Raw genomic sequence first — 20,861 nt, forward strand, 5'->3', positions numbered from 1 at the left:
GTGTGTAAACATATGTACATATGCATACATGTACAACTATAAATATATATCTAATTTACAAACATACAATTTTAGGGCAATATACTGTACATTTATGGTGATAGCAGTGACTTTAAGGGCTTTTCTTTAAAATTCAAAATCCTTCGCCTCCAGATAAATCCACAGACAGTCTTCACTCACAGTTAAAGCCAAGAGGATATCTACAAAAACCCAACACACACATGCACTCACACACTCAGCATCACCAGTCGGCATCCTCCTCTATGTAATAATCAGGGGTGGCTGTACCATCAAACAAGCCAGGATCCAGTGACTTGTGCTGCTTGCCCCGAGCGAACACCCTTGATAGGGATCCCAGTGTCATCTTTTCCTTCTTCTTCTTCCGCTTCTGGTCCTCAAGGTCCTCCATAGACTGAGCAGAGGAGATAGGAAAGCTGCGTTAATCAGCTGCCTTAAAGCCAGACTGTAGTTTCACATTTTTATAAACTTTCATGATGAGTAAGGAGAGAGAGAGAGATGTAACCAACTGGATCCAGACAAATACCAAAGCTTTTTGTCATTTGTCATTTCAGCCTGAATTAACGCTGCATTTCAAATTTTTATCTTGCATTTGAAGGATCAACTATTTTTTCCAGCATTATGCGTAAAATTAGCCTTATGTCAAAAGTTGTTTATCGTTTACTTCTTTGGATCTGGCTGTAAAAAGTGAGTGAATTCAACCAGAGACTTAACTGCTTCTTCACTTAACTTCATGTTAAATACACTATATGAACAAGAGTACCAGGCTACCTGCATATTACACTTACAGGAGCTGCTCAACCATGAAAACCGTAGCCTCGAAGCTCCCGGTGCACAGTTTTTATGCTCCAGAGGAGGAACGCTGGGGACTTTTATGCACCCATTATTTAAGTTTACATGATCTGTCACTTTGAGGCCAAGTTACCAGTTTGCCACACCAGTCTATAATATTACTTACAGTTGATTGTTATGTATCTAGCAGGGAGGACAATTAACCAGTTGACTTGTTACAATGATGTCATGCTTTTATATTAAGAAGCCTGAACGGGACTGAAAACAGAATTCAAAGATAAAGAGGTTCGGCCCAACATTTTCAGTTTTATAGGTTCAGGTTTCTACTCGTCTTAAGAATAAAATTATATTTCATATTGAGATGCATGTAGCTATTTTGATGATGTAATAGCATCATTCTTGTTTTGTCCATTTTGAACAACATTTTCTGTATATACATTTGTGTCACTGGCTACAAAGTTTGTGGTTACACAAATATTCACAACACTTTGTGACACATTGGTGTTTGTTATGTTTATTTGCTAAGATGTTTGACATTGTGTCAAATACAGAGTGAGAGCGTAAAGCAACAATTGCTATTGAACTTGAAACTTCTTAAAAAGCATTCTCTCTTTTTCATGACTGCGAGCAAATTAGTTGTAATAATTATTGCATGAACACCAAAATAACTGTAAAGCTATCAGAATGGAGGGATTAATTATCAAAAATGATATTTAAAATATATTTAATACAGTAGTTAATAACCTTTTTTACCAGATAGAGTAACTTACAGTCTCCCTGTATAGCTAAGCTAACCAGTTGCTGACGTTTGCTTCATACTTACTCATATTGAAAGATTAGGCATGAAATACACAGTGCCAAGCTAGTGCAATGCCAAACTGTTGCTTATGAAAAAACAAAAGAACTCCAACACCGGCACTGAGCAGGCAAGCAGAGCCCATGAAGCTGACAGTACAGAGGAACAGACAAGAGAAGGCAGAGTGGAGCGAGGCACTAACAGAAGATTGCGGAGGTGTGATTACTTGGTCGAGGGGGCCAGGCAGCTCTTACATTGCAGAGGGAGTGGGTCCGGTGACGAGGTGAGTTGATGTCACTTGGCGTTGACGAGCGGTCTCCATCAGCCGCAGAGGCTTCAGAGATCACAGAAGGCTGACGTGAGTGGCAGGGGCTGATCCTGACCACAGCTGAGGCGTCACACAAACACACAAACACACCGATATTGCAGATTCCCACAGTTAGTATGAGAAACCTCCTTGAAAAAACCCTGTGTTAGTAAAAGCAACACCAAGTAGCAAAGAGGCCGCGAGGCAAGGAGGAAAAGAAAACCTACCCTGTCTGTCTGTGGTGTGTCCGTGGTAGAGGGTCTGTTGGCTCTGGCGGATGGCGGCCGTGAGCGGAAGGTCGGCGTGCATCACCCACTCCTGACTGCCGTTCACCACCGGTTCTGTTGGCATAGCCACTGAGTGGCGTTTTGGTACGTCTTTAGTCAGTGTGGCCAGAGACTGCTTTGCCTAAGAAGAAAAATAAATAAATAAATAACAGAAAATTAGCATGAGAGTGAACAGGGACAAAGATGTTAACATTACAGGACTAACTATAATTACAAGGATCAGTATACACGATATAAGATTAGACAGGCTATAGTTTATTCCACTGGCTGTGACACTGGACACAGAGTCATTAAGAAGCCCACTTTTTTAAGTTGGAAATCATCAGAATTAATCTCACACGACCAACTGAGTACCAGCTGTTTTTTTTAATGAAACTCTGAAAACATCTGCCTAATATTTTGCCTCTCCGGGAAACGACATGGGACCTCGTGAGTGGCAGAGGATCCTTCAAGTATTGTGGGTTTCAGGGTGGGGCCTCCGATGATCGGGCTTGTTGTGACACATCCTTCTGCATGCTCAATCGGACTGTTATCTGTTAGCTTTTGTTGCTCTTTGTTACATTCCTCTTGCCATTCCTAGTTCTGTCGTTTTATGGGTGTGGCCGGGTGCATAACCCTGCTGGTGGAGGCCGCTGCCATCAGGGAGCACGCATTTATTCTGCAGCACTGTTTAACTGGGTGTTACCTGTCAAAGAAACATCCATGGGAATGGCGGGAGCTGAGGGGTTCCAGCAGAGCGCTGCACTGTGACATGATGATCAGTGCTACGTTGTGACTGATCCTTCAAGTATTGTGGGTTTTAAACATTAGAAAGTGCAACAGGATGGTCTATTCCTGAGATATGCTGAAGTTAGAAAATAGCCAGTGTTATAAACCGAATGTATTCATCACTTTCCATAGGACTTTATTTATATATTTTTTTACTGAAATCCTCTGAGAGAGGACAGACTGGAGAAAGTTGAGTTTAGCGGCAGAGAAAGCAACAGGGCTGGGCTGTTTGACAGTGATGCAGCTCTGGCACTGAAGTGCCAACAAATGTGATCTGTGATGGAGCGTGATGTGAGGATCTGTGGGTGGCTGTGACTTGCTGAGGGAGGAGAGAGATTAATGACACACAGACTGACAAGTGTACCTATGAGGGACTGACACAGCAGCACAGAGATAAGGCATGAATTTCTTTCTCTCAAAGCATTAAGCTTTGCTCCAGACTGAGGAAGTGGCATATTGCATGCGTCTGAACTGATATGAACATGTGACCTTCTTTGCATTTGTGCCACGTTTACCAGCTAAGAGTGGAGGTGACTCCGCTGCGGTTTAATAACTTTAGCAAAGTTGTGACTCCGTCCGACTCACCATTGTGAGCTCGGCCTCCAGTTCTTTAATCCTGTTCTCCTTCATATCCAGCTGAGAACGCAAGACGTTGGCCTGCTCTGTGGATTCTTTGGTCTGCCTCCTCAGGTCCCACTTCTCCCTCTCCAGCACGTCCTTCTCCTTTGCCAGGGCTTTCACTGCATCCTCACTCTCCTGCAGAAATCGCACACATACAGTTATCGTGATTTCACATCAAAGTCACATTGAGTGAACCGGAAAAAAATTTGAGTGAAGCAGCACACATCGTGTGTTGCTGTATGGTTTTGAAAAGGGTGGCTGCTGTTTTTTTAGTAATTCCAGTTACGGACTGTTGCAACTAAGACAAAGTTATAAGCAAGACAGACTGTTATGTGGTTGTGTGGCTTTATAGACATTTTGAAGGCTTTATTCATGTTTTATGCTAGCGTCTATGTTTTTATGAAGCAGTTATTACTGTTACATCGTAGAGAAACAGTTAAGCCTGTCAACAGTGCTAATTAATATCCGAAGGTGTTTCCACACCTGCGATGTTTAGTCTGTTTAAACTGAACTATACTATATGCGCACAAGTCAGTAAGGGTTGGCAAAGAGGCATGAAAAGATTATAAATTCTCCATGCTCTCAAATAGTCCAGAATGCAACACCTTCCTGTATTTACACTTGCTGCTCATGCCCCAGACACATCTGGTCTATAAGCAGACTGAATGTTCTTACGTGGTTTGTAATGACACATTGTGGTTCACTTGGATTTTTCTCTGTGTGAAATGAAACCAAACCACAGGGAAAGTCACAAAGTGTCAAACCTATCTGCTGATGGGACCACAATAAAATGACTCTAGGTGTGAAAACACTGCTAATTACTAAGACATACCCAAAGTACCAAAATGGCAATACACAAACCATGACGTCACCGTGGCTACATCCATCTTTCATGTACAGTCTATAAATGGGTAGAACTGTAAAAACGCTAACTGTTAAAACAGGGGCGACCGTGGCTCAGGGGGTTGGGAAGCGTATCTGTAACCGGAAGGTCGCCGGTTCGATCCCCGGGCTCTTTGTCCTGGTCGTTGTGTCCTTGGGCAAGACACTTTACCCTACTTGCCTACTGGTGTTGGCCAGAGGGGCCAATGGCGCGATATGGCAGCCTCGCTTCTGTCAGTCTGCCCCAGGGCAGCTGTGGCTACAACCGTAGCATGCCTCCACCAGTGTGTGAATGCGAGAGTGAATGAATAGTGGCATTGTAAAGCGCTATATAAATCCAATCCATTATTATTATTAAAAATCTCTGTACAGCTGGACAAATGAAAAACCGCCCTTTTCACTAGTTTTAAATATAAAATAGATTTAAGTGAAGTGCTATCAGACTGGTTAAACTTTTTAGAGTTGAAAAACTTCTTGTTTTTATTTTGGTAGAAAACAAAATGTAAGGTAGCCATAATTCAAAATACCTCTACGTGTGGGTTGGATTAATATTATTATTTTTTAAAAATATATACTGACAATTGGGATAGGAATGCAGGCACACAGAGACAGAGACAAAACTTGACAGCGTTACCTTTCGATGCTGGTCGTAGTTGCGTATGAACTCTCGCAGCTGCTCCTCTCTGCTCTCCAGTGTTGTGTACAGCTGCTGCATCTGATTTGCCAAGTCTGCTTTCTCCACCTTCAGCCGCTTACGGTCAGCTTTCATAGCTTCAAAACACAAGCAAACACATTGAGACACTGAGCAGCACATATGTGTCCATCAACAACAGAAAACTGGACAGTAGACAAACAGTAGACAAAGACAAAGCTTTGTAATTACACCACAGAGCCACTAGGTGACACTGTGTCTTCTGTTAATGAGTTACTTTTTCCCTTTACTTTCAGAAGACGGGGCCCGGAGAAAATTATGTAATCATCCCCGAGTCATTCGGTTTCAGGTGGCATGTGGAGTCTTTGTGGACTCATCCTGAAAACAGCGTGATTGGATCTGATTCCTTTCAACTTCATTCACTTTCAGCTCAACAGCAGCGATGCAACTGTGGGTCTTTTGTGCAGGTGGAAACAATGCTAACGCTCTCATGAGAGCCCGGGTTCACCAGGTAGGCAAAACTGGAAAAGTGGTACCTGCACTTTCCATAACTGCACATGTCATTCAGGGTGCATTCCTCCTGTCAGCGTTCAGCGTCCTCGCATTTATCACACAGCATTTAAACCTGTTTTGCCGCAGTTACATGACGGTTTACAAGCCTGCAGTTTACCACTATGAGCTGTTGAAAGGACCGCGCAAAGGTAGAACATTAAACTAAAAACAACTGCCTGAGTTTCAAGCAGGACTGGCTTTGCTTTTTGTAAAAAGATGTAAACATGGTGGTGTTGCATAATAATAAAAACAGAACACCCCTAACACATCAGTGTCCGAGCGAAGCTCTTCGCTCATGATCGATGGACGTTAATTAAAATGAGGTGAACCTGGAGTTGACTTGGCTGCTCATCAGCTCGGGATGACTAATGTTTCAACTTAGCCACATAAAGACAGAGATTACCTGCTCATTTTAATTTATGCCCCAGAAGAATCACTGGAATTTTACTATTATGGTAATTGGTCTGCTGTTACTTGTGAATGATTTTGATGAATGTGAAAAATGCTGTTGAGTTAATGATTTACACCCACTGCTTTGATCAATGAATCATTCTTATTTGCTTGAAATACATGAATCAACATATGTTGCTCTAGTAAAGAGAAGCTAATCCCAAAAAGTAATTTTGATAGTTAATACACACACACACACACACACACACACACACACACACACACACACACACACACACACACACCAAGAATCTGAGAGCCAAAATTATAGTAAACAAATGCAAAAATGGAAAACACCCAGCTATGTGGCATGCTTGTTCTTAAGAGTCGGTAAAGAACATGATAACTCTTAATGTATAGAGTTGAATATAAAACCACGGACAGTAAGAGATATACTGTCTAGATATAAAACATTTAAGTGAGCCGTTTATACAAAGAAAACCTGGTAGATGCAGAAGTATAAATGGATAAATAGTTATTTTATAGATTTTCATACAAACTGTGTTTTTTTCCTCAAAGCTGTGAAACAGAAAGTAAACACAGTCATTTCTAACGTTTTATGTCTCAGCAGAGGCAGATAAAAACATTTCCAAACAATCTCAAGTCCATCATTTCTACAGAGAGAAAGATTATTCACATGTGGAAAACATTCAAGCCAATCTTCCAACAAGTGGACATCCCACGCAAATGCCCCCACCCCTCCCTGAAAAAGATTGTGAATTTCAGATTGTGAAACGCTCAGAGAAACTTCAAAAAGGCCAAAAGCTTCATATCAGCCTCCCCAGGCCTCAGTTAGCAAGTTAAATATTAAAGTTCATGGCACTAAGACACATTAAGACAAACCACAAGACTTCTGGAACAATTTTCTTTGGACAGATGAACCTATTGGACCATGCACACACCACTGTATATGCTGCCTGGAAACATTTAATTGAACCAATTACTGTGAGAAAGCACAACGCAGAAGACGTTTTTGTACGAATACAAAAAAATGACTTTGTAGATCATTTTGATGTCCCAAGGTTTGTCATGTAATGGAAAAAAAATAATTTATACTATCTGCTTTTGTTTGGTAAGACAAAGTGGATTTCATTTAATTACAAGATATTCTGGCTTGACATAACATCCCCATGAAAGCTTGGACAGCTGTATTTGCTGTACATTTGAAGTAGGTAGGTGCTGGAAACACGGGGGTTCTGGTAGATTAGGCAAGGCGACAAGATGTCTGTTTGCTTCTGACCTTGTAAGGCCTCCTTGGCACGGTCCAGCTCCTGCTCCTTGTCACCCAGCTGCACACGGAGCTCAGTGGCAGAAAGCAGATTGGCAGAGCAGCCGCCCTGGGTCTCCTCCAGGTCTTTAGTCAACATGTCCTTCATTTGCCTCAGCAGGTGGACCTCCTCTTGGAGCTGGACCACCTCTTCACGGAGCAACACTGAAGGAGAGAAAGAGTTTGCAAATTTAGATTATGTGTAGAATAAATATGGAGGGTAAGTGTGCAGAAAAAAATGAGAAAGGAGGATGGAAATAAAAGAGTAAACTACAGGGATGTCCAAAAGGGGCAAAATATGCAACAGGAAATGGAAAAATATGAACTAATAACAAAAGTGATAAAATTCTTCAATACATCAAACCACAAAAGTTACAGCTTCCCTTCAGATGTTGCCAGAGGTGTTGCAGAAATGTAGTTACATGCTGAGTGACAGACTCAGGCCTGGCACTGGTGATGGTAGTACGCAAGAGACAGCAGCCTGATAAGACTTAATAAAATATAAGCGGCACACACTCGGGCTGTGCTCCTCTGTGCCGTATTTTCCCTCAGCTGTGCAATGCCTCATATCCCTCAGGGGAAACAGGCAAGCAAACATGAGCAGGGAACTAAGGCGAGGACAAACTGAAGAGCGAACGCAGTGGCACAAGCTGGTGGACACATTTGTAAAGCCAGAGGACAGAAACAATGAAAAAGTCCATTGAAGGAAACCCGTACTAGCAAAAGTGTCACGATGATTTATACTGCGCACATAAAGGGTAGAAGGTCTGTTCCAGAAGAACGCAAGAACAAAGACAGATGAAATACGCAGTCAGCCAAAACATTTCAGCATAGAATAAAACCTGCAAACGCAATGATAGATTTGTAATTTCCCCAAAAAATAACTCAATACCATAGAGCGCTGCATAAAGAAAAAAAAAGCTATTTGGATCTTATAAGGGATGATGAGTTAATAAATCACGAGTTAAATAAGCAGAAAATTAGTCAAAAAACTGTTTGATTAACAATTTTTCTTGTTAAAAAAAGTGATTTATCACCTTAGCAGATATGCTCGAAAGCATAAGTAACTTTTGACATTTTTCAGACAAAACAAGTTTTGAGGTCCAGGAAAATACGTTGGGTGACTTCTGTTGGGAATCCGACAGACAAAAAATTAATTAACAAATCAGTGAGAAATTGTTAGTTTTAAACAATTTTAAAAAAGGATAAATGTGTGAGTGTGCATTTGTGTATGTGTGAATTACAGGCATTAGAGTTTTACTTTCTGTTGCATGAATAAGAATCTGCAATCAAGCTAGCGTCACTCAAGGCTCTGGTGTTAACTTCAAAAAAAAGCTAAATGTCTGATAGATGGCTGTGTCAAAAGAACAACAGCAAACGCACACACGCACGAAAACATCATGGGCCTTGGGAACAGGAATTCAGAGGTAACCCCGATTTAACCCCGTGTTAAACTGAGAGCACATACACTGGAAAAACGGTGATGATCCAGAATGCATGACTGGAAAAAAACAAACAAACCATGGAAACGATCCAGCAGCTACAGAGTTGTTTCAGCCTGGATCAATAAGCTCAACTAACCATCGAGGGATGTCGTTCGTACAGCAATATTTCAAGTAAAGAAGTGGAGTGCTCCCTAATTTTTAAGGCAATGCCTTCAAAACTTTGTATAAAACTATAGAGAGAGCCGACGTCAACGTGAGGAAGCCTGCATCAGAGGAAAAAAGAGGTCTTAGCAGGCCTGCAGCCAGACGTTGTGGGGCTGCAGCAGCTCCGATAAGAGAGGAGGGGACAGTCCATCGGTCTCTGTCAGCGCGGGACTCTGGAAGCACAGCGGGCAGCTCTGTGCTGCATGTGACAAAAAGAGTTTGTTTCCCAGAGAGAGCAATCTCTCATGGCCTTCTTGCAGCTTAAATCCATTTATTCATCTGTTTACCTGCAGGCTCTCCTATTTTTGTCACGGGAGCCCGGCAGCTGCTTTTGATGACACTGGACAGAATTGGACATTATTTCTGAGGACGCTTTATATTTGTTTCACTGCGATGTGGATGCTGATCGACTCTTGTCATTAGCTGTCAGTTTGGAAATGGCTGCATTTTAGTTGCCAAGTATTAGCATCATTACACGCTTGTGTTATATCCATTAAGCTGTACCTCAATAACAAAGTGTGAGCATTTTGTCCTAAGGGTATCTACGGTGGATTTAGTGAGAAATGTGTTTAACTTACAAAGAATCAATAACACATTTCTCCCAAATCCAATTTTGCATTCATTTTCAGCATCATCCTCTTTCACAATTAAATACACCGGCTCACACAGCAGACACAGGCTAAAATACACAGAAATGGACCTGCAGGAAGTTTTTTTCTTTTAAACAACTCAAATTGTGGTAAAACTTGAGGAAAAATAAAAGTTAAGACTTCTTCTGCAGATGTATGTGATCGTTTCACATCTCAAAAAGAGTGAAAGGACATAAAGAAAAGGGTGCCGACAGAGGCGAGCCATCCATTGCCTGTACCTACAGATAATTCACCTCCATATACACTGTTTTATGCAATCTAAAAAAGCAATTTAAACTGACAGGAGTCATATAAGCCACACAAAGCAGTATGCTCTCTGAGCTTTGAGTGGTTGTGCAGAGAGCTTGGCAAAGCTATTAGTGTCCTCCCACATAAGAAGAGAACCCACTCTCTTCCTACTCAGCAGCGTCCCATTCAATGAACTTCTCATCCAAGCCTCCCATTAGTTTGTCCATCAAAGCCAGTCAGTAGCAGGTCAATCTCTGTCCCTTTTCCTTGCATAGCAGAGCTATTAAAACCCAGCACGCACACGCACACACAGCTGAGGAGAGCACATATAGTAGCTGTAGGCTTATGATGAGGTGTTAGAGAAAGCAGAGGCACCGGGAAGGTTAAGTGGGTGTTGGAAATGTGTTGATTGGTGGTCAAAGACCTGAACTAGTCTCCTGTGAACCATATGCAGGATTAAAGTGGCCTCATTTGTATACATGACTGATCAAAGATGCTTAACGTGCACTACGGTGGAATATTAAACTTGGATGAGAAAGTCCATTTAAAGCTAATGCTCTTGTTGCATTTTAAAAGCAGTTTGTGTCTCACTATGCACGAAAAATGTCCCGGTTAATAGAAGGAGGCCACAAACCGAATAGAAAAAAAAAAATGGTAGAAGTAGTTCCAGAGAGCTTTAAATGTGAGGCTTGTGGATTAACTAGAAATGGAAAATATTTCTCATGAGACATCTAAACACATTTTCCAGGACTCTTGGGGATAGATCTACTCTATTTTCAATTGGGCTTACGATTTTCCTTTTTGATAAAGCATATAGTTAGGGCTGAATCAGATGACCCTGAATCCTCCTTTAGTTACGCTGCAATAAGCCTGGGCTGCTGGGGGCTTCCCATGAGTGTTTCTTCTTCACTCACTATGTGTTTATACACCACTCTGCAGTTAAACATTAGTTATTATTAACCTCGGACTCTCTTCCACAGTGTATATTTTATCCTGTCTTCCTCCCATCACACCGGACAGGTCACAGCAGATGACCGGCTTTCCCTGGGCCTGGTTCTGCTGGAGGTTTCTTCCTGTTAGGGGGATTTTTTCCTTCCCACTGTCGCCAAGTTTTTTCCCAGCAGGAATGGATTCATTTTTGGGGGACTTTCTCTATTATTATAGCATAGATGTTACAATGTTATGATATGTTACATGTTACAACACAAATCTCTTTGAGGCAACTGTTTCTGTGGTTTGGTGCTGTGTAAATAAAATTGAATTGAACAGATCACATGATAGGGTGGGGCTAGGATTCACAATGGTTCACAATCAACCATGGCTGATTGTGACCCACACCTTTTTTCACACAGAGTGGGTGTGATTAGGCAGAGGATCAATAGGGGGTCCATGACCCTCTTGGGGACAGTCCCATAGAGCTTAAAGTCTGGGACTCTCCACCAGTTGCTCTTAGAACTCAAGAAGTTTCTTGGATGAGAGGTGAAACGTCTTCAGGGACTACAGACACCTTCTTTCCAAGCTCTTTAGGCTACAATGACCTGGATGCCTGAGAACCTTCACAGATGAATTGAACAGATATCTCAAACCTGCAACAGTCCTTGCAGCTAACTGCTAGCATGGTAACATTTCTGTAATTTGGGTGTACTTGTACCTTTTAACAAAGCACTTTTGTTCCACAAGATATCATAAAGAGCAGCCTCTCCAGCAGCATGGAATATTTTTAATAAGCAAAACCATTAGAATGACATTTGACAGTCGAGCAGGGCGTCAAAAATCTCTGCAGTGACAGCAGCTAACCATTCTGCCTTGAGGAGCTATGATGTGCATGGTTGTCATTTTTCCGCCTTGGTCTTCCTGCCAATTCAGATTTGTGTAATTTAAAAGTACAGTATACAAGACAAACCCAGAGGCAGTGGTGCTGGCTGTTCTCCTCTAATCTCTCCGGTACAGTAAGTGAAAACAGCTGAGCTGGATAACGAGGGCACACGGAGCTTTCTAAGATCCACACATGCTGTAATACCCCATACCTCTCTCTTAAATACCTGATGAACCTTCATTAAGGAGCGTAGGTGGGTTTTCTGAGATTTTCACTTTAGGCTCTAAGAGATCACCTTTTCTTGTATAAAAAAAAAATGTAACAAACAAATTTATGTGACAGCTTCATGGCAGAAAAATCAAGAGGAGGCCGTTCAGTCTGGTTGAACAGCTTTAGCTTCCATGGAACGAACATGTTGGCAAGACACTTGTTAAAAATATGAAGGAAGTTATTCCTGCAGACAAAGAAGATCCGGCCAAAACTTTCAAATCATTTTTCTGCATGAGCTCTTATTAAGCTACAAGTGCAGCACCACACAAAGTGCAAACCACAGCTTTGGCTTCTTTTAGAAGATTAGTATTGAATTAGAATAGAATAGCTTCTTATTGTCACCGTTACAAGAACAATGAAAGGCAGTTTGGCATTTCTCCATGTGTGTGAAGTACACAATAGCGTAAGTATTTACACAATAACTGACAAATTTACACAAGAAAGATATGTACAAGTTATACATACACCTGCAAACATACACGCACATACATACACATATGAACATATACACATATGCATCCGTACATACATACACACACACATATTTTCACATACACGCTTACATCTATATACTTACACATACATGCCATCTAACTAGCAGGTGCATTGAGAGGTGCAGTGTGATCAGTGATATTGCACATTGAGTGGGGGGGGGGGGGGGGGGGGTGCTGTTTAAAGAGGTAGGGGTGTTGGTTGCATTGAAGTATAAACAGAAATATGATTTATGCAGTGCAGTTATCCTTCAATCAGGGTGGAGGTAGGGCATGTTTGATAACCTGTGGGTAAAAACTTCTGTTGCGTCTGTTTGTCTTTGACCTGATGGACCTGTAACGTTTACCAGAGGGAAGTGTCCAGGGTGTGGGGGGGTTTTTGATGATGGTGCTGGCTTTCTGCTGAAGTCTGCCAGTATAGATGTTTCTGAGGGGGGTTAGTGAAGTACCGATTGCCCGCTCTGCTGCCCTCACCACCTGCTGCAGTTTCCTCTTGTCCTCCGCGGTGCAGCAGTTGAACCAGAGTATGCAGCAGTAGGTCAGAAGGCTCTCGAAGGTGGAGCGGTAGAAGTTTACTAGCAGTCTTTGGGGTAATTGGGCCTGACGTAGTTTCCTGAGGAAGTACAGCCTTTGTTGTGCTTTCCCTTCCTGGTGGGAGATGTTAAAGTAAGGTCGGCCAAGATGTGGACTCCGAAAAATTTAAAGCTTTCTACCCTTTCTCCCTCCTCCCCATCAATGTAGAGGGTAGAGTGCTCAGATCGCTTTGTTCTTCTGAAGTCGATTACCATCTCCTTGGTCTTGGATGTGTTCAGATGCAGGTTGTTGTCATCAGACCATCGCTTCAGATGCTGAACCTCCTCTCTGTAGGCTGAATCATCGTTGTTGTCCATCAGTCCTATGACGGTGGTGTCATCAGCAAATTTTACAATGGTGTTACTGGTGTGGATTGGTGAACAGTCATGGGTGAAAAGTGAGTATAAGAGGGGACTAAGGACACACCCCTGTGGGACACCCACATTCAGAATGAGGGTGGAGGAGGTGTGCTCTCCCATTCTGACGTTCTGGAGTCTGTTGCTCAGGAAGTCCAATATCCAGCTGCACAGTGAGCTGCTGAGTCCTAAGTTGCTTAGTTTATTAACCAGTTTGTGGGGTTGAACTGTATTGAAGGCAGAGCTGGAGTCCACAAACAGCATTCTAACATAGGTGTTACGACTGTCCAGGTGTGTGAGGGCTGTGTGAAGAGCTGTTATTATTATTACGTCCTCTGTCGATATATCACAGTGTGTCAACATGTTTAAACAGAGCGTATTACAGGGAGAAAAACTGCAGCTTTTTTTCAATAATCAGAAAAACTGTAGAGCTTCAAGGCATTTTGTTTACTTCTGAAGATCATGCACTGTCTTTTTCCACTCAGTTGAGTCCCTTACTGTTGATGCACAGCTATAATATGATATCTGTAATGCAGCAAATGTGCAGGGAATTGGAGCTGAATGATGAAAACTGTAATGGCTTTCCAGAGAAAGCACTGAGAGATGTTCTGGTGTCGCATTGGAGGGGGCCTGGCTAATATATTGGGACATCAAAGCAGCCCCATTCAATGGCACATTTCTCAAAAGAAAAAGAAAAAAGAAGAAAAAAATTGACCATGCAGCGAATAATAAAGCAAGAAAACATATATCAAAGCTTTCTTTAAACCAAATTTTAAGCAATATGACAAGTGTTTACTGGGGATAAAAACACCTCACTGTAACAAAAAGCTATGTTGTCAGTGGCTGATATGAGCAGAGCTGTTTTAAACAACCACCAAAGTCTTTAAAACACTCCATTCCCCGTTGGGCATCTTTCTTTGCCTTTAGACAACAATTCTGATGGCAAAAGAGCCAAACGGGACAGGCCAAAAAAAAAAAAAAAAAAAACACTCCATAAAAGCCTCCTAATAAGCTCTTCTTTCCTAAGCTCTGCTTGTTGATAAACGTTACCTAGAATGAACTAATAGAAACATCAAAAACTTGTTTTCAAGACAGCAGTTGCTCGGAGGCTTTATGCAAAAAGAAAAACATTACATAAGTGTGTAGCTGCATTGCAGGTGATTGTGTTGACTCAAACAGAGTCCCTGAAGAAAGTGAACTAAAATGATTTCTTATGATTATTAATAATATAATTATAAAATGCGATGTAAACAGGAGTAAAAGACAAAAAAGACATAAGCACAAAGCAAAAACTCTGAAGGTAAATTTAAGCAGAAAAGCTCATTATTAGAGCCAAACAAAGCAAAGTAAATGAAAGAAACCACAAATTGTAACCTTTACATTTAAGCCTCAACTTCAGAAGAGCTAGAAGGGCTTAACCTGTGGATCTAAGCCTCTGACCTGGTTCACGGTGGAACACCTCACATCTAATAAGGTTAATTGGCAGCAGCTCAGTCACATAACTGGGTATAAATAGACCATTTGAAACAACCTGGAAAGACTGCATGAGCAAGTTTATAGTTTCAGAATAACATTTCTTCATGTAAAGTTGCAAAGATTTTGCAGTGCTATGTACTGCAAATGCTACGTCTGTGCATTTACGTAGCACAGATCTAACATACATGTCTTTGGACTGTAGGAGAAGGACGGAGCAACTGAAAGAAAACCCACACGCCCCGTGGATAACATGCAAACTCCACACACTAAGGGTCCAGCCGGGGTTTGAATCAGGAACCTTCTTCCTTTGTGGTGACAGCACTAACCACTGCACCAATGTGTAAAATGTTTAAAAGGGACAAGGCCAAAAGCCTACATTGAATGTCTGTGATCTTCTGATCCGTTCTAGATTGTTTGACGTCGGTGATGATATGGAGGTGCTGAACGCTATACACATATCTTTATCTATTCATCATTATGCTACCAATCCAACAATGTTTTTTTTTTCTAAAGGAAGGCTTCTACCATGGTCTTGCTGAAATAAGTAAACTATATTCTGCCCATATTACAGCAGCCAGACTCCTTAACAAAAGGGTCTGGATGCTGAACTGCCCTCGTTGCAGCAGGGAGCTGTAAAATGACAAAAGAGGCCAATGGGGCTGCTGAAATCCCACATCTAGAATGGACAGGACAACATTGCAGTCTCTAAACTATAAAAATCGCTCAGTTCCTCTGAACTATAAATAGCATTGTTAAAGGAAGAATTTATGCAGTAAAGTAGCAATCGTCCAAGCAATCGTCCAAGCTTTTCCTGTATCATGTTATCAGCATCAAATTTAGGGGTGAAAAAGAGCTTTTCAGTTTCAATATTTAGTATTATTTTCAATGAAAGGCTTGAATTATTTGCACAGCAATGCCTCCTGTTTTAATTTATATTTATAGTGTCCTGAGTTTCTGAAAATGGTTGCACTTAGTGTGTGCAATTGAGCTTAAAGGTGGCTATTTCTATAGTAAATTATGAGAACAGGCGCACATGCCTGCTGAGCTCTGGCCTTCACTATTTATGGTATGAAGCTCGGGCAAGACTGACATGAGAGAAGACAACAGTGTGATTCAGCTCATACAAGTAACTGTGTAACCTTTAAAGGGAGGAAAAATACACCTTAAAAGCCATGCAAGGCATACAGTCAGTAACAAAACATTCATGTGACTTGCGTCACATTGCAAATAACTTTAGAGTGCTTCATCAGAGTGGTGATGCACAGATACACATGAGTATCTGAGTGACGTTACTAGTTTTCTTATGGTATCTCTGGCATCTGAAGAACCACTGGATGAAATCTTTACATACTTTTGTTTATGACTAATACTAGGTTGATTCCCATTAGCCTCAGCATATTTGGATAAACATAGGCGTGTTGGCCCCGTCAGTGCAAGTATGTCATCATGGTAGTGACAGATAAAAGGGGCCAAAGTGTGTGGTCTTGCAGCTGATTGCATAACTACAGATATATAAAATCAGGAAGTCAAGTTAAAAGAAAAAAAACTCCAAAACAACACCTTCCTGTCAATTCCTTTCTCCCATTCAAATAATTCCATCCATCCATAAGATGAGAGACATGGTACTTCCTGGAGAGGTGGCCATGCTACTACAGGCCCTACACACAGAAACAGACAATCATTCGAGGCCAACATCTTCCTTCTGTGGAGAAAAGCTGGAGTATCTTCAGAGAACCCACACAGACGCAAGGAAAACATGCAAACGCCACAGAGAGAGGCCCCCAGGTGGCCCCCGGGTGGCCAGTGATTTGAATATAGGACCTTCTTTCTGTGAGACAACAGTGAAATCTACCATCACGCTGCCTCCTCCTTCCAATTCTGCATTGAACAAATGTCTGTTCAGATTAGTTTCTAGAAGTCTTCTGAGCTTTTTTACAACTTCAGACAGAAAAACCAAACCATGTGTTTACAGATTTATTAAATGACTGTAACCAATCAGTTCCAAACCCATGCCTGACACAAGAGAAAGAGAAACGACTGAGAGTGAGAAGCTTCATAAGTAAATACATTCATTCTTTCAGGGGCACCCTGCTGAGTCAAATTAAGGGGAGGTTGGGTGGGTGGATGGCATAGGTACGCTGCACCGATTAGTGGCTTTTGTAAAATCATCAGCAAAACTATATTTAGCATCTTTATTGTCAACTTGTACTATGGGCACAGCAGGAACCTGTGTGGAAATGGATTGGAGATTGTATAGAGAGTGTGGGCAGCATTAAATCAGATTTGATATGCTTAAGCTACAAATAGCAGTAAAAGCACTGATGAGCTTCAAACCAGGAGATCAAAAAGATGTAAGCAAACACCTTATTTCTAATGCCCTGACACCCGGAGACTCTGAGCACTGTGCTGTTGCATCCTAAAAAGTCTCTGCACGTATGGGTCAGGTCCATTCCCCTGTCAGGCTATTACACCTGGCTTGTCTATAATACATCTGCGCATAAATAATGCATGCTACTGACTCTTTAACCTACCTGACAAAAGTATTTACCATTTAATCGATAATTCAACACGGTTATAGATAACAAATCCAGCTAATACAAAAATTCAAATATAAACATACAAAATGATTGTAGTTTTCTAAAATTTACTAACATAACAAATTCAAATCATACATGATTCCAAACATTTTTTACAAATAAATAACTGCAAAGTGGGGTGTGCGGAATTATTCAGCCCTCTGAGTCAATACTTTGTAGAACCACCTTTTGCTAAAATTACAGCTGCCAGTCTTTTAGGGTTTGTCTCTACCAGCTTTGCACATCTAGAATATTCCAGCTGTTCACTTGAAAAGTTCGTTGTTGGGTGATTTATAGCTATGTTTATGATTGCTGTACTGATGAATGGTGAAATTTCACCCAGTGGGTTCGTTACATTTAGCCAATTCTGAGCACACACGTCGCTCCTGTACATCTCTGATTTATCCCATTGCTTCTGTCAGTGTTGATTCCAGTGAAGCACAGTGCTTGACAGAAGACGCTGCTTTGTCACCAACATAGAAAGTCTCACGAGTCAGAGATTGATTTCTTTTTATGGGTCCACAGATCTGGTTTCATTTCATGTCTCTTACCCAGGGTTTGCATTTCGTGGCGATTCTTCTAGTTAGGGACACAACGTGTTCCCTTAATCATTGACAAGGACACAAGTCTGCTCTCCTTTCCTAGATAGCACTCCTGACATTTAGTGCAGTCATAAACGGGTGTTTGGCCTTTATGATTTTTTTTCCTGCAAGCAAACCGCAGTTTCTTTCTCTAGCTGACAGATTTTTTCCTTTTTTTTGGTTATTATTTACCTGGATTCTCAAACCTTTACTCCCAGCATTCAGAGACAATTCAACCTCAATTTAATCTCTGACCTGTGCATGATCTAATACTGAAACAATGCACAGCTTCCCAAAATAAAATTTGGATTCTGAACGTGCAACTACTCTTAAACAACTGCAATTTGTGTGCCGTTTACCCTTGTACCACAAAATGCTCAGTACAGCATTAAAAATGACCATACTAAACCAATCCTACTCAAATTAAATCTTAAACTTGGTACATTACTGTGCTGTAGAACCAGTATTTTATTTCAAGCCAAATGTGCAAAAACAAGGTCTGATGAATGAAAACAGTGTAAGTGTTAAGTTGCTTAGACTCTGGAATGAACATCTGTGCAAGTATACAGTATCTATCAGGAACCGTTCCTATTAATTAATTGCCTGGGGGGGAGGGGGTTACATTACAACTGAGGTCAGTGCAAGGATGCCAAGTGAAGATAGCTGTAATTGATTCACGTGTTTATAATGTGCAGATTAGGCACTCTGCCAAAGATGCTCCATTTGGAGGCTCCGAGAACTTGAAAGTAATTTAAATATTTTTAATATGGTCAAGAGATGCATCCGCCCTCGATGTCACTTGGAATTGGCATCCTTCCCTGTGCATTGGTTTTGTTTACATAAAGTGAATCATCCAGTGATTACTTAACCCTGCTGGCATGAAGGAACTGAAAAGGGCACTCCTTCAGTTTATGACAAAGGAATAAAACTGAAGTGACTGTACAGGGAATGTACTATTATCCAGCTTTCAGCTCAATCAATCAAAATGACCTCATCCCTCTAAAGCTAAACCATATATAACAATTTCCCCCTGTTCTAATGTGAGACACCGGAGAAGCCAATCAATCTGCTCAAGCTGTTTTCACTCAGATACATCTGCTTAGATATCAAGCACAAGCTCCTGTGGTAAAGCCACACAGGATTTAACAGATGCTACATAGTCAGGTTGCTATGATATTTCATACTGCATTTATTTTAAAGGCATAGTTTGACAGTTTGGGAAATACTCCTGTGTTCTTAACAAGAGAAGGATTAGAAGATCGATACCACGCTCATGTCAGTATTATAAATATGCAGCTCTGGAGAAAGGCCACAGGCCTGGAAGGAGAAAAATGGCTTGTCCAAGGAGAAGAAATGCTTTCAACTAGCACCTCTAAAAGGTCACCATTAGACACATCACATGTCTTTCCTTGTTTTTTTTTTAAATTGTGGTTTTATAGAAGGATTTTACAGTCAAGAAACAGTTTGGCAAACTAAAATTGTTTAATGAACTGAGGTGTTTACCATCAAATTGTAAAGTCACCATCATGCCACCATGTTAGTATCTGAAACAAAGCAACCAGAAGCCATCAAATACTTTGTCAACTCACTTAAGTCCCAATCATAAATGGACTTGTGCATATCAACAAACTATGAATCCTGAAGAAGAAAAGAAAGTACTGAAAATGAGTCTGAGGTTGGGTTCATGATGTCAATCGCTGAAGAAGAAAATGGCGAACAACCCTCAGTTTGAATCTGCAGACAAGCCTTAACATCTGCTAGGAACAACAGGATCTAGTCCGTGCAGAACTGGAAATCCACGTGTTTTGATACACAGTGTCCCTCATGTCCTGGAGCATGCCTGAATAATCTCACAAACTGCAGGTGGCGCCTGCTGGGCTGCAGCTTATGTGTGTAACATTAAAAGCCTTACTCAAGTTTAAATCATGTAAAACACTGCAAAAACTACCCGTTCTGTACTCGTTAACTGTTGCACTTGTTGAGATGCTGAAAGCAATAACGGCCTGTGATTAGCTCAGGGTAGTTACAGCTCACAGGGAGATCAAACAGAAACAGGATCGAAGAAATCAGAAAACAAAACAAACAAACTTGACTTTATATGTAAAGATGTGCCACACGCTGTGTGTAACGGCCTCGGTGAATAACTTCACAACAGCGCAGTGAGTGGGACGGCAACAGCAAAAGAACAATCTGTGCGTTGCAGTGCAGTCGGTCAAACTCATTGTCTTTCAAATTTCTGAGCGGTGACCTCAGGCTTCAGCAAACATGAGCTCCTGTACGAGTCATGCAACACACTGTGGGATGAAACTCATCTCTATTGATTCATAAACAACCACAACAAGTCCATCTGAATGTGTAGACAGACACAGACACACACCCACAGCAGCATCAAAGAAACCTTTTCATGGCATCTAGGAAAAGATTCTCCATAGCAGAAGATCTTCTCATTTTCCATCAAACATAACGCATCTTAATTCTTCAGTTTTCTGGATAATACAGTGCGTCTGCTTCCTAAATGAATCCAAACACAACGGCCAACATAGCTCTTAGATTATAGGCCAGCTTCATTATGTCTGCTGAGCTACTAAACTCCTTTATACCGAACATGAATTTGATGAAACATCACAGTTCATGCACAATGTAAAAGATTAAAAGATCATCCATATAAACGTGTCATACAGTATGTAGGTCACTTTTACTTAAGTAAAATAAATAATCCTGGGATATGGAATAGATTTAAATTAATCAGCTTTTATAGTGGAGGGAAAAGGCATGTGGTTATGAGTATTAAAAAAATGAACCA

At 41.2% G+C, this 20,861-nt stretch overlaps 1 protein-coding gene across 3 annotated transcripts in view; it reads right to left on the reverse strand.

The window, feature by feature from the left end:
* LOC113022329 (kazrin-like) overlaps nt 1–20,861 on the reverse strand; it is a 126,639-nt gene continuing 105,778 nt past the window's right edge. Inside the window, exons 6-11 of one of the 3 annotated variants that reach the window (XM_026167608.1) lie at nt 7,366–7,557; nt 5,106–5,242; nt 3,554–3,724; nt 2,141–2,321; nt 1,861–1,994; nt 1–412 (exon numbers count right to left, since the gene is read on the reverse strand). In XM_026167608.1, the coding sequence (XP_026023393.1) occupies nt 242–412; nt 1,861–1,994; nt 2,141–2,321; nt 3,554–3,724; nt 5,106–5,242; nt 7,366–7,557 (986 nt within the window). In that variant the 3' untranslated portion in view covers nt 1–241. Of the gene's footprint in view, nt 413–1,832; nt 1,995–2,140; nt 2,322–3,553; nt 3,725–5,105; nt 5,243–7,365; nt 7,558–20,861 lie in introns of all 3 variants that reach the window. The other 2 variants (XM_026167609.1, XM_026167610.1) reach the window with 2 other exon arrangements.

The sequence above is a fragment of the Astatotilapia calliptera genome, chromosome 5, assembly GCF_900246225.1.
Source record: "Astatotilapia calliptera chromosome 5, fAstCal1.2, whole genome shotgun sequence".
Taxonomy (NCBI): domain Eukaryota; kingdom Metazoa; phylum Chordata; class Actinopteri; order Cichliformes; family Cichlidae; genus Astatotilapia; species Astatotilapia calliptera.